Source organism: Etheostoma cragini, chromosome 18 (assembly GCF_013103735.1).
Source record: "Etheostoma cragini isolate CJK2018 chromosome 18, CSU_Ecrag_1.0, whole genome shotgun sequence".
NCBI classification, from domain to species: domain Eukaryota; kingdom Metazoa; phylum Chordata; class Actinopteri; order Perciformes; family Percidae; genus Etheostoma; species Etheostoma cragini.
This window is the reverse complement of record NC_048424.1, coordinates 8096914-8111216: the sequence shown is the minus strand read 5'-3', so window position 1 is coordinate 8111216 and position 14303 is coordinate 8096914. Positions and strand designations below refer to the sequence as shown.

At 40.4% G+C, this 14303-nt stretch overlaps 1 protein-coding gene across 2 annotated transcripts in view; it reads right to left on the bottom strand.

Moving 5' to 3' along the window:
• Nucleotides 1–1152: 1152 nt before the first annotated feature.
• Nucleotides 1153–14303, bottom strand: part of LOC117961488 (glutamate receptor ionotropic, kainate 2-like) — a 52884-nt gene continuing 39733 nt past the window's right edge. For both annotated transcript variants that reach the window (XM_034900192.1, XM_034900194.1), the window contains exons 12-16: nucleotides 12117–12235; nucleotides 11124–11341; nucleotides 9389–9614; nucleotides 5926–6176; nucleotides 1153–3937 (exon numbers count right to left, since the gene is read on the bottom strand). In XM_034900192.1, coding sequence (XP_034756083.1) covers nucleotides 3773–3937; nucleotides 5926–6176; nucleotides 9389–9614; nucleotides 11124–11341; nucleotides 12117–12235 — 979 coding nt within the window. In that variant the 3' untranslated portion in view covers nucleotides 1153–3772. The remainder of the gene's footprint in view (nucleotides 3938–5925; nucleotides 6177–9388; nucleotides 9615–11123; nucleotides 11342–12116; nucleotides 12236–14303) is intronic.

Below are 14303 nucleotides of genomic sequence, written 5' to 3'. Positions count from 1 at the left end.
TACTGTACCTTCTCTGTTATGTGTAGTGTACCTTTCTGTATATTGTCATCTAGACCAATGTTTTGCACTTTTGCTTGAATAAAAAACTTGATCGCAAAAGAAAAAAGGGTAAACTGTAAACTGTATGGAAATCTCGGACATTTGATGCATTTATAAAAGCTCATGGTAGACTGTGTATCATTATATCAACCACCGCTATTGTTATGACTTAACAAGCGCATGTCGTGCTACTTGTTTCACAGGAAAAAGTGGACTTACATGATTCTTAATCCGAGATGCTGAATTATTAAAAGCGCTGGGAAATGAGCAGAGAAATACATTTCCTCCTTCACAAAACCTTCCTTGGCAGGTGCTATTAGCCTTTAATATCTGTCTAACAAACCAAAGTCACATTCAGAAAGCAATTTTCAGTCCACAACGCAATCTCAGCCATTAATTGCCTAATGAACAAGATGTTATTCAAGGATACCTTTCCAACGGCCACTTAGGAAAAGAAGAAAGAGGACTTAATATGATGGAAATAAGTGTGACAGACTAAACGGTCCCTGGTGCACACTGACGCATGCTCTGACCTTCCCTGTCAATCTAGAGGGCAGACAGGGTGGCCATTTATGTTGTGGCGGCAGAGCTCAGGCTGCAAAAAAACGTTTTTGTCATTACTCCTGAAAAACCTTGTCAGAGCTGTCTGACTGCCTGCCTGCAACCTCCTGTGGGAGGGAAATAACAATAAACAATGACAAATCAGAGAGTCAGGAGGCGTGGAACATTTTCAGGAACATTTTATCAGGCTGTGCAATCTCCTGTGTATCATTGTGAATTCTATGTACTTATGGTCATCTGGATTTCCTGGATCTCAGAGGGGTATTTCAAAAAACTCTGGCTCGGAGTGTGATACAGACTGGCACAGGTGGATAGTGAGCCAGTCAGAAAAATAGCTGCTCAACATGCTTACAATCTTGATTTGATTAACAATCTAGCAATTACCTAACGTGTTCCTTTAATCAATTAGAAGAGCCTGACATTTCAAAATGTTGCAAGTCATTATGCCTGATGGCATCAGTAAAACTGAGTTACCAAAACATTTCCTGTCGTCAGTTCATTTGTTACCAAAAGAATATGAAAAAAGTTGTATGAATAATAAAAAGGCAAAACTACAATTATGACATTTTTAATGACGTTATTTGTAAAACCTTGCATCAATGTCAAATTCCATGAGCTCATATTCGTATTCGACAGGAAAGGCAAGCCTTTGAAATAGTTTTTTAATAAATGTATCCAGGTATTCAATCACTTCAGCTCGCGCCACTAGATTTAGCTGCATGGAAAAATGACAAGCAGCACTGATAGAACGCCAACTAGTTTCAGGATTAATGTCTTCCCTGTCAATTTTCTTAATGTGTATATGTGGTTGTTTTAAATAAGTCAGTGACTAAATCCATTCATGTACAGCAGAGTCTTAATGTTTTTTTGTTTGTTTGTGAAATCCCTGGAATAACAGATCACATGATTACCTAGTTTCAGAAGACAGGGGAAGTGAAGAAGTAAGCTCCCAAGTATGCGTATCATTTCACAACATGGGACAGAGTTAACAGAAAAGTATTGCAGGGCCAAATTTGATTGTGTAAATTCAAAGTGATGAGAATCTGGAGACTATTAGTGGATAAATGATCTGCTCTGCTCATAGGTTGTCACCAACAACACGCCCCCTGGGTTGCTTAAGTCCCATTCAGGGAACATGATGAAAGCAACGAGCCAAGGTGAGACATTTACTATGGTAACAAACAGGAAGTGCCTCAAAGCTGCTGATTATTCCCACATCACATTTACTGCAGTTATTATATACATTCACAGGTCGCCCATCACTGAGGTTTAAAATGCATTCCTACCCATGGAAACAGCAGTTACTAAATACCACTTAGTAGCTGCTCTTGTGCTTTCAATCATTTTACATGATCTTCCTCAGCAGAAAAGATTTACTCAATTGAAATGTCAAGTGTCACAAGTTTCCATTTTTATGAGTACTTTTAGCCCACATGGATGAGTTCTCATCCTTCATCTCATCTCACATGGATGAGTTCTCATCCATGTGGGCTCAAAAGTTGACAATGACTATTAGAAGTTGACATGGCAGCTGAGCAAATCTTAGATGCTGCTGATGAATATCATGATATGATCAAAAGCTGCGGACCAGCTACTAAATGGACCTTGGGTTGAGACTTGTGTTTTATTCATAGCCAATAATTAATTTTTAACTGCCTGTCCACAATGCAAAGATCTACATTTATCTTCAAGTCTTCTTTTTGTAAAACATAATACGTCCGTGCTGTGGGATTATTACTAGTTTCAATACTTTTCTTGTATCAAGTGAAATTTTTCTTCTCCTAGTGCAGCAGTATGACTCATTAGGTCTTCAGTAGGTTTTTTAGGACTTGATACTGTGAAAGATCCTATGATAAAACTGAAAAAGGTCTGCTCAAATGTAGCCGGGTAATAACATTGTTTACAACATTTGCATGTGTTACTATGTCTTACATGGTGACTATCATGGCTACATATACTGTAGTTAACCACTTGTTGTCAGCAAGAGTTTGCTAATAGAAGCTCTGTTTCTATTTCCAGAACGATTCACCACCTTTCCTACTTTGAGCACCACTTAGTTTACAGTTTTGTTGTTCTTACTCAACGCAAACCACCACATTGTACCCAGACAATATGTTCAGCTGGCCCCATGATACTGACAGACAAAAGAGAAAAATCTCTGATTGATGAGAGAAATTAACCCTACACAGCAGAGTTTGAAGCCCCACAGCCACTAGTTGACAGAATTTGAGGGCTGAGTTGGTATCTGCTACATATTTTGTCCTCAGGAGGGGCTACCATGATACAAAGTACTACAAAACCTCTTGTTCTTGTACAAAAACAAACATTTTTTGTAGAAATCCTGCATTTTTAAACAACAACTTATACAGTGAAAACTGCAGACCGTGTGTACGGACGGACATGAATAAGGACTTTGAAAGTGTACACTGCTTGAAGAGGCTTTGAACATAACAGTAAAGGTAGAAACTAAGTTCTTCACAATGGCCGAACTTTGGCACGAGAAAGGCATTACAAAAGAAAACAATGAGTATTTGACAAGGTCAGCATAGGTGATTCCAAACTGAACATCACTTTAATACATTGGTTCATAGTAAACCATTTGGCACTGACTACCGTTCTCTTTGTTGATGTGAGATTAGTGTTTGTTTAAATCATTTGAAAGAAACTCAAGCCACTGACAGGAGGGAGCGATGGGTTCAAACACACATGGAGGTAAGACAAAAGGGCATTGACATCAACAGAAAAACTACATCTGGTGTTACAGTCACAATAGAGTTTTCCCTTCTGCACAAGTGTGTCAGATGAGAGTGTATGTGTGTGTGTGTGTCTCTGTGTGTGTGTGTATACAGTGTGTCATGTGTATGTGTTTAAGTCCACTTCTAGTGTGGACCAGGACTTATGTTTTGACCCAAACCTACTTGGATCTCTTTTTCAATTTATATACTTTTGAGTCCTTCCTTTCCAGCTCTCTTCAAAAAATGAACGTCACAGGGAGGTGGCACTGCCCAGGTATCTATATTTCCACAGGAAACATCCGTCTACATAAACAAGTGGGTTCGAAAGGAATCCTGTTTTGACTGCTAACCCTTAGTCTGCGGTTAAGTCTGCGTTCATTTAACCCAGTCTCCCCTCCACGGTTTTTATCGAGGGGTTGGATCGGGGTATGCAGCGTTCATGCCATGGTTTCTTTTCCTGGGAGTCTCCTGTCGTTGAACGTGTGCATGTTAATGACCTCTTCTGTCTTAACGATGACGGGTGGCTGAGGCTTCTGTTTGAGGCGGCGTTTGCACTTCAGAGACACACGAAGCTCATCCATCATGGCGCTGCAAAATGATCGCTGCAGAAGGCAACAGGAAAGAGGGAAAAGTTATCGCTGGCACCATGCTGTTTTTCCACACTAGACAAATCTATGCAACTCTGCTGCACAAAATATAACCATTATTATTATTATTTTTTCTACATACAAGATGCATTCATTGGTAACATTTTGGTGGGGCTATTCATGACCATACTAATTATGTTTCAATGTATATTTACTTAAGAATGTTCCAAAACCATGTTCCAAAACAATTTTATTATCCCTTTATGAAGTATTGCTTCTGTTTGTATCATATAACAAAAGTACTCAAAATTAAGCAGACATAAGCTTCACAGCTTTACTATCACACAAAGGTCTTAATGGTGTGTCAAAGCCTTTTGCACCCTGCCAAGAACTAAGAGAAACATTCAACACTTTGGTGTGCAAGCAGAAAAAGAAAACATATTGACTAAAGGACAAAATATCCACTTCAGCAGATTAAATCCAAAAATATTGGTACCTTCTTTTAAAACATCAATCACCCCCTCACAGAGTGACACGTGTTATGTAACATCAGTTATATGTGCCTCTGTCATCCCTGCATTATGTATGTGGTGTGAAATCCTATAAAATTTCAATATGCTTGTGCATCAATGTTGCCAAGACAAATTCCCATGCATTCACTCTCTGATTATGCAAAATCTAATTCAAATTCTTAGAGGGTGTAGGAGGAGAGATGATATGAAAGAGGAGGGAGAGCAGTAAAATATGAAGCTATTATTTTTCTGTTTGTGTATGTGCGTAGGTGTGTGAGATGGATATCTGTAGGTGGCTTATGCACCAGGTATTTTTGTTTTTCTCTCAATTTTTTACATATATTTGTCTGGCGCCTGAATGAGATATTTCGCACACTTGGGAAGATGAGTGATTACAGAAGTAGAGAGGGGCAGGAAAGGGTGGGAGAAAAAGAAACTGTGAAAAACAAGGAGGAGGGATATGGATTAGAGTGATGGTGAAAAGAAAGAGAATGAAGGGGGTAAAAAAGGAGGTTGGCGGGGAAAGAAAAAAAAAAAAGGCTTGTTGCTTGCATGCAAATTACTAGCACCTTGGCAGCCTAGAGATTGTGGCATTTGCAAATTATCTGAATATTGTGACCCAGTCTTGCGGCTCTTGATTAATGATAGCCGAGATGTGTTCTGAAAAATATGCAGACCTTAAAAAAGCCAGAAACTAATTACTGTTGCAATAAAGTAACATGCTGCTGGGCTGTGCTAATTCTGTAGATGTAAATAATTAAAACACGCTATCAACAAAACGTTCACAATTATCTGGGAACATCTTCATACGAGTAGAGAACACTAAAATACATACTCCCGTCTGTGTGATAAATCATTTGCACTCAGTACTAAAATAGAGCACAGATAGAACAGTCTGAAATATATGTAGTCTTTTGCTAGTAAGAAACATAACCAGAGGGGCGGGGTGGGGGTGCCAATACGCTGCACTGTGCACAAGGTAAATGTCTTCAGACAAATCTCGAGATGAAAGGATAAGTTCACATTTTCTTACGCCTGTCTTGCAAACAACACCCACATGCAGTTTTTGTTTGCTGTAATGATTCCTCTCGTGCATACTGGCTGTGCAGAGATCCCATCCTGATGTGGCATAAAATTAAGAGATGAGGGGAAAATTCCACAGTCCATGCAAAAGTTCAAGGGATTACTTCACAGCCGGTATGGACAGAAGGAACAATTACAGCGACCAATGACTCGTACATATGGGCATGTGAGTACTGTTTCATCACCAAGTCATTCCCAAACCTGCTAAAAAGAACAAACACGCAAACTAAAAAGGCACTACAAGCGTGCAATACAGTATGTATGTTGAATTTGATAGTTTGATTTCATTTCTCAAATTTTTTGTTTGCTTTAGCTTAAATGGTGAAATTCCGAATAAAAAACTATCATCTTTATGACAAATTGGCAAAAGCTTTAATTCTTAACATGCATCAGAAAAGACGCCAGTACCTTTTCCAGCTGGGCATTCTGCTTAGACTTGTAAAGCACCTCCCCGACAGCCACAAACACTGACAGCACCAGTCCTGCAGCCAGCACGATGAATATCCCGCCGATGTTCTGCACCCCCAGAGCGCTGGCCTCCTTGCTCTCCTCCTCGGGACAGCCGTTCCCTCTCCACCACTTTTCCTTCATCATGTGCAGCTTCCCTTCCTCCTGCAGCTGCAGAATGGCTATCGTGATCTTGTCTCTGTACGGAGAGCCTGTGAGGAGACATGAATTAAGCAAGCTTGGATAATAAGCAAGATATGATTAAACCAGATTATGCCTTGCAAAGTTATTGTTGAGTTTATCTGTATATTTAACCAGCGGTGGTGGGTGTACTTTATGAAACACACTTTGGCTTGCATGTGATCGTATAACCTGTCATGTTATTTTTGGCTGCTTAGAGGGAGTTCTTTTGTAAGTCCTTCTTCAAATCCCACTAATCCCTATATTCACAAAGTGATTCCAAAATTCTCACTCCTCTCTGCAGTGTGTGAATTATAATGCACAGGGAGTTGGCAACAAAGACTTGGCTTTGTGCGTCAGAGCTGCTGTTGATTCTGACGAATTAGCTGCTGTTTGCACACATTTCCATATGCCATAAATTGTGCGTATAAACAGAAAAAAACAGAGAACCCCAGTGGAGTCTACTTTACGAGGGCGCATATGTGTTTGGGATTAAATGTGTGTATCTGAGATATGGTTGCCCTATCAGAGTGTTTTTATGCATGTTATTGTCATTACGAGTAAAAGAACCCAAATCTGGAGACAGTGGGACGGCGCCAGAATTAGCAACAAGGCATTAAGACACAGCGGGTGCTGGGTTGATCAAAGGAGGAGTAATCGTTGCAGAGTACCCGAGTGGGGTCGTGTTCCTCTCCCATCCACAGCTTGTGTAACAGAACACACGGCTGAACGAGATGCAGCGCACCCTGCCTGAACCAGGCCAGAAAAGATTTATACTTACTATGAGCATTCATGTTTCATTTATAAACTGGTTTAAAAGCTTGTTAGTGTATTAATATGGTTAGAGACTCATACATAATGAAGCCCGGTTGCACATTCCCATTTCATGTGCTTATTTAGAGCGACTTAAAAGAGATAAAACAGTAGTAAAATGTAAAAATAATTATAATACAGACAGATCATAGAAATCATTTTTAAAAACATGAGAACATTTTGAGCTAAAACTTTGGGGAGAATTAATTCAATACTGCCCCAGGTAGCATCACTTTGTCTGTTGCTCTCACACAGTTTTGCCCGTCAGCCCCCTTAGATGATTCCCTCTCTGTCTCATCTATCATGTATCTGCTGCCATCCATCATTCTTTCATCTCCATGTCTCTGTGTATTTAAACTGACAAAGGGGACATTAATACAAAAATGAAAAATTACACAAAGTGCAGACGATTTTTGAACAGCATAAGAGTGTTTGCTTCTTTGATCATGACATTTTTTGTGAGTGTACCAGTGGTGTGCTTATAGATGTATATGCTCTTCAATGTGACATACACGCTGTGAGACATATGCGTTACCATCATACCATCTATTCTGTGCATGCACAGTATACATGACTGTATATTCAGAGCTGTACATATCTACTGTACATGCACTGAATGGAATGTGAAAAGCATTGCTTCATTTGTAGATGAGAAATCTATCATGTATCCCAGTCCCCTGGTTCTGCCCCCCCCCCCCCCCCCCCCCCCCCCCTCATATTTCAAATGATTAATGATGGCCTAACAAAGCAGGCCTTGGATAAATGCTAATAGGATGGGTCCTTTGAGATGAGGATATGAAGAGCGGGGCCCAGGCAAATGGAAAAGCGCTGTGCTTGACACACTGTGCATACGCAACTACCTGACAGATGTTCAACAGCAGAGGACATCCATCACTCCCACACTGTCTGGCTTCAAGTATTAATGTGATCATAGTTTAAGTCGATAGCCGTAGATGACGCATTTGCGTTTTGGGAACAGGACGTGTGAAAACCGTCAAGCACTAAAAGGTTAAGACTTATTATACGGCTAGCTGGTTAATTGCTATAACAGCCCTACAGGGAATGCACCACTAAACAGTGTTGAGCAGGGCAAAAGTTATAGTCTAGAGGTTGACATGAAGGCTGAGGTCTTCATGGTGTTTGGGACAAGGAAACAAGGAGAAAAATAACATAGTCTTCTTCCAACCCGACATCCAGCATGAAAACGGAACTCACTTTGAATTAATGAAGCATTTACCAGACCTATCTATTACAGAAGAAACATTTTTGATGCTTTATTTCTGAAATATTGAGAAATGAACATCTGAATTAGAGATTGAAATGAGTTAGAGGGCAGTAATAACTTTGAAACATTTTTAATAATTTTTCATGCATTAAAATACTAAACCACTTATCGTGGAATTGAAGTGATTTGGGGTATATTTTGTAGTCATATCTTTGATAGGCCACATAAATGGAAATAGAGCTGATCCATGTTCTAGGTCTGTGTGTCCATCTCAAGGGCATCAGTGTAAGCAATTCTGCACTCACGGCGCCACAGTGGGACTATATTTCACAGCATAACCTCAGCTTTGTTACAGCTACGGCAATCAGGGCATCCCTGCAGATCCATAACTGTCCCGTACCCATCAACAGTAGCTGGGTCCAGATGTGAATGGCCAGAATTAATCCTCCATATTTTGATGGCCTTCATATCTTTGATGATATATGTGGCTATTACAGCTGGTTGCAATGCTCTCTGTGGCCTTGTCATGACCACTCTAACCTCTGTGACATGAGGATTGAAACCATTACCAAACAAAGGCTATGCAACTCTATGCAAGAAAACTGTTATTATAATACAGAAAGTGGAAACGGTTTTGGTTCCTCAGTTTTATTATTGGATAATGGCACTTTACGATGTAATTTAAGAATGCAAAAAGCTTGTTTTATGATCTCTGAAGGGCTTTGTTGTTGTGGTTTAATGCTGAGACACAAGTCATACGGTGTCAAGCAAGTCACAGGGAATTGAACTAAATTGACTAACTGGTCACTCTCTGTGATTGTTTCACTGTCTTGCACTCACTGCCTTACATGACTGCAAAGTAGACTAAAACAAATGGTTAGAAATCATTATGGCTAGAAAAAACAAAGGGCGCCTGTTTCTTGAGCCTTGGGCACATTTTAACCTTAGCCATAAATTCAACCTCTTCAGCCGTTGGCTTTTTATTAAGATAAACCTTTTAAATCTCACAGTTATAGCATTATACATATGACCCCATCAATAAAGGTCAACCTTTTCGTTCTCAGAGCTTCTCAATCATCCACACTATTTACTTTTATCTGTTCCATAGTATCTGCAGTATCTCTCTCTGACGTAAAGCTTTTCAAACGTTTTCATAAACACATTAGGCAGCCGCACAGAGACACACAGAGATTCGAGGTTATTTACCCATAGGTGTTCCCACTCCATAGGCTTTGGAGTCTATGAGCCCTCCGATCTGTGTGAGGTTGCAGTTGCGCTGGGTGACAAACTCAATGGTGGTGGACTCCATTAGGAAGGCATAGTCTGAGGTCAAGGCGCGCTGGATGCCCTCATCCACATTCTTCACCATCACAGATTGCCTCCTGCTGTTCATGAACTCCCACATCTTGTCGTAGGTGGAGATTTTAGTTTTCTACAAAGTAACAGAGAATAGAAGGGGAATGTGATTGGTGCTGATATTAGGAATAAATGAGGTGGTCAACACTAAATTCTGCAGCTATGATCATTTTGTTTGTTTGTAACATTTTTGCAGACTGTTTGTTTAAGATCATTGCAGAATGAAATTACCAAACTTGCTTGAAACACAAAAGAGAAATACTTTCACAATTCTACAACAAAAACAAGGAAATTAAAGTTATAATCCCCATAATTTTCAGGAAATCAATCGCCTGAGACTATTTGGGGTTGGCATTTTTTTAGCAATACATTGTGGAAATACATTTTTTTCAATAGCTTTCATTGTTAGTGGCGCTGTGGTCAAATTTTCTACCTTAAAGGATAATTCCAGTCAATTTCAATATGTAGTCCTGTTGTTTGTAAATTTAGAGGGCTGTCAGTGGCAAGACAACTGAAACCAATCGGTGCTGTTGACACCATGCTATCCTCCTGTTACATTCTGCACCAACAGGCTTAAACAGGGCAAGTTTTAAACTTGTTTTTAGCTTCTAAACATGTTCAAACTGTCATTACAAGTGCCAAGCCATCCTAGCCATGTGCAGTTAATCCTTCCTAGTGCACACAGCGAATTTGACTGCAGTTGATGTGACAGAAAGGCGTGTTTCAACTAGTGTGGACCTCACCTGAAATGAGGTAAACAGAGACACGTGCACTGGCTGAATAAACACAACTTGTTCACTTGGAAGGATACTGCATATGCGTAGGCACTTGCAATGACATTTTGAGCATTTTTAGAGTCTAAAAACAAGTTTAAAACCTGCCCTGTTTAAGCCTGTTGGCTGCTAACTCTAGCAGGAGAATAACAATGTGTAGGCAGCACTGATTGTTTTCATTTTTCGCGATACTGATAGCACCCCAAATTTACAAGCAACAGACCGACATTGACCGGAATTCTCCTTTAACATGAGAGAATCACAGGACGCAATGCATGAATGTAATCCAACGTTTATGTTTTCAAATTTTATCTCATTGATATCCGCCTCACTGTTTGCTGTTCGCTCTCATAACATCGAGCTACTGCTAATGCAAACTGAACATTTCCTACTGATGCTGGTTCACAATAAAAGTGTTCAACTGGCAAAACAGGTGCTGGCTTTTATTGTGAAGCAGTCACAGGAAATACAATACATCTGTCACCAAGGTTAGTGCTAAACATGATTTCATGAAAAATGCATCTAGAAAAGGGTCATTTTTTGACAGTGGAGCAGTTTTAAATATGGCAATAATTATTTACTGACTCCTTAAATGAAACAAAATGAGTTTGTTTAGCTGCTTAGTAAACTTTTGTTGTAATTAATAAAACAGTAACTGCTTAAAGAGTTTTCTAGTGTATTAAACAACACTTGCTGTCACCACATGTGACCATGAATGTTTAAAATCTTAAGGATTATAAAATAAATAAGTGAGAAAGAAGGATTATGTAATCATAAAACCACCCTGTAAGCACCCTGGGGGACCGAGCTACCTTGAAGAAGGTCATGGTGGCGCCGTCTTCCACCACCCCGTACAGGATTTTAGTTTGTTTGGCCAAGTCATCGGCAGAGTCTATGGGCGACTCCATCCTCTCCACAGTGAGGAAGGCAGCCAAGTTGGCTGTATATGAGGAAATGATGATGAGGGTGAAGAACCACCAGATGCCTCCCACTATTCGAGTTGACAGGGCCTTGGGCATGAGCTCTGAGCCTGGTGTGAGGGAGGTGGTAGGAGGCATTGTTTATTTTTAACATGTAAAAAAAAAAAAATCAAGATTAGATTTGTTTTTAAAAAGTTTTTAGCTCAGACAGATGCAACACACCCGCTTCAAGAACAAATCGTTTGAGAGAGCTCTCTTAACAAGATGATTGTTGGATATCAAACTAGGAAAATTATAATGTCTCAGTCACAAGTGAGTGCTTTAAATAATGCAGGAAATGCAGAAAAACACTATTTAAAAATGTCTCCTGAGAACAAGGTGTTTGCATAAATCAATCCTAGGAAATCAAACACAGTGACGGTCTGTTTGGGCCAGAGAGTCATGTACCCAAGGTAACCTCACATCCTGACTCCATACCCCACTGATCTCTGGGTGCTGATGGGCCATGGGCAAGAGGAGAGGACTCTGGGTAGTATTATCATTACTTTGAAAAAGAGCCTAATAATAGACTGTATCTCAATAGCCATGCTATTTCAGTTGCTGTTTATAAAAACCATATTAGCATTTCTTCAAATGTCATCTCAAAGTGGTATTTGAATCTACCCTGTATGCACATATGTTCTGTGTTCCTATGAGCTAAATTGATTAAATAAAAAAAACATGACATACACATTTAGTCTAAGTTCTGTCTTCCTATCAGTGGAACCCCAGAGGTCTCTCTCTGTTGCCGCTGGCTTGGACAAAACAACCCAACCCTCAGAGACAGTGGGATAAAGAGAGCTTCAGCTCTACAGAGCAACAGCAGCTACAGACTGAGGCAACTACCTTGCTGCATGAGAGCCCCAACTCCAAACCAGAAACTATTGAGTAGCGTAAAATTGTTTTCCACTACATCAGAGTCTGGGTTGCATGGATGCGGGTTGTACCACTCATAAGGGCTAAACCTATAAAAAGGAGAGAGCAAAGAGACACATATGTCAGCACAAAGCAATGAACAGTGTGATCCCTGTTGCAGATTAAACAGCACATTAAACATACATTTTAAAACATTGAGAGCAAAAACAAAAGGAATTTAAATGTGTGGAAATCCTGTGTTGTGGCCTTAGGGTTGGAAGCTCCTGCAGAGACCAAAGCAAATCATTCTGGCTTTTGCCAAGATCAACTTATTGGCATATTCAAATGCCATCAGTTTATTGTGAGAAGAGATCAATAGGCTGGGATAACACTGTCACTGGTGATAATGTCCCAGTACATGATGATCTTTGGAGCTCATTTGGATTCACTGACTCTGGAGCCATAATGTGTTTCCCCGGGCAACTGCAATCACTGTTACTCTGAGAATGCCACGTCCTCCTCACACCCCCGATATGGGACTTGTCTTCTCCTTTTTTCTTCTGGTTTCCCAACAGCAGTCTTTCTTCTTCCCCACTCTAGCTGCTTTACTCTTTTCTCTCTTCTTCATTTACTTTCCCCATCCTGCACCATTCGCACCCCAACACCGCATTTTCCCCCTGATTATCTTGCTTCCCCTATGAACCGCCCCTTTTACCCCCAGCCTCCCGCTGCCTGCCTCGGCTGATTGTCAGTGTCTCCAGGTCAGTCGTGGACATTTCTCATTTATTATCCTAAGCAAAAGTGGCATGACATTAGTGCAGGGTGATTGGGTGAGTGTTAAGCATCAGGAACTGATTGAGTTTGTGCTGTGTGTGTAGCTTTTAGAGACACACACACATTTATACACATACTGTCCCTTTATACTGTGTTTAAAACACACAGTATTTTACATTACCAAACCAAATGTTACATAGTGGCAGTTTTTATAGTAGCACTATCGTGTGCCTTTTCTAGTTGTGTGCATTTGTCCGTGGTTGCAACTGTGTATTTGCATTTGCTCAACCAAATCCATCTGAAAGTCAAATAATTTCATTGATGATTTATTTATGTTGCCGTTTACAGAAAAACAATATTGAGCTGCAGCTGGAGGCCAATTGTGAGTGTCATCTGATATGTGCCGTCGGTGAGGTGGTGTAAATCTATACACCATGCTCTTGATTGGATTGTGTTTGTCCCTCTCAGTGACTACACATGTATTCTGTATGCAACAGGCCCAGTGACTCCTCTGGATGACCTTTGCCTGCAGCCGGCCCGTATTCCTGCGGGCCGTGTTCTGCACACCGATCACCAGGATATAGGGGACGTGAAACATGCGGACGTAAGGTCACCTCTTCACATTGAGCAAGAGGGACATGTTGAATTGTGCACAGAATTCTAAAAAGATCCCCCCCCCCCCCCTGCTTTCCTGTTCCACTTCTCCTTCGTCCGTCCCCGGACACAATAACACAACACGCTCTCTCCATTAACTGTCTGTTGGATTCAATTACTCTGGCTGGCATTATAGATCTGCTGCCTTTCTTCTCTCAGGCCAAGTGAAGAAGCTAGGCTGTGTTGGGGGTGTTAAAATCACAGGCTTCTGGGACTTGGACTGCCAAACCGCAACATCCTGTAATTACATGTAAACATTTTATAATGCAATTTAAATCATTTATTTGTCTTGACAGGTGGACATTTTCTAAACTGGAAGAGGAATTGCGATCTGAGAGAATACAATTTTGTTAATAAACAGACGAATCAATTCAACCACAAACAGAGCTAGAAGGAACCACTGAGTGAAATGTATTTCTTTGGAGCTTGAAATGAGATATCTTATTAGTGTGTGTGTGTGTGTGTGTGTGTGTGTGTGTTGAAAGCAGTGGAAAGACTTGAATCCCTGGTGAGTTTGAAGGTGTTCAGTGTTTTATTGTGCAAAACCAGGACTTCATAAGATCACTCCACTCACTCTATTTGCAGGGGATTTAAGTAAATAATATACTGTGCTTTTGGGGGATTGACCAATCAATCGGTGGCCGTCCAATCAATACTACAATTATGAGAGAACTAACTCAGCGAACTGAAGAAGAAAACACTGTACTTCAGATTTAAACTGTGCTGAATATTTTTTACACATAGTGTAAG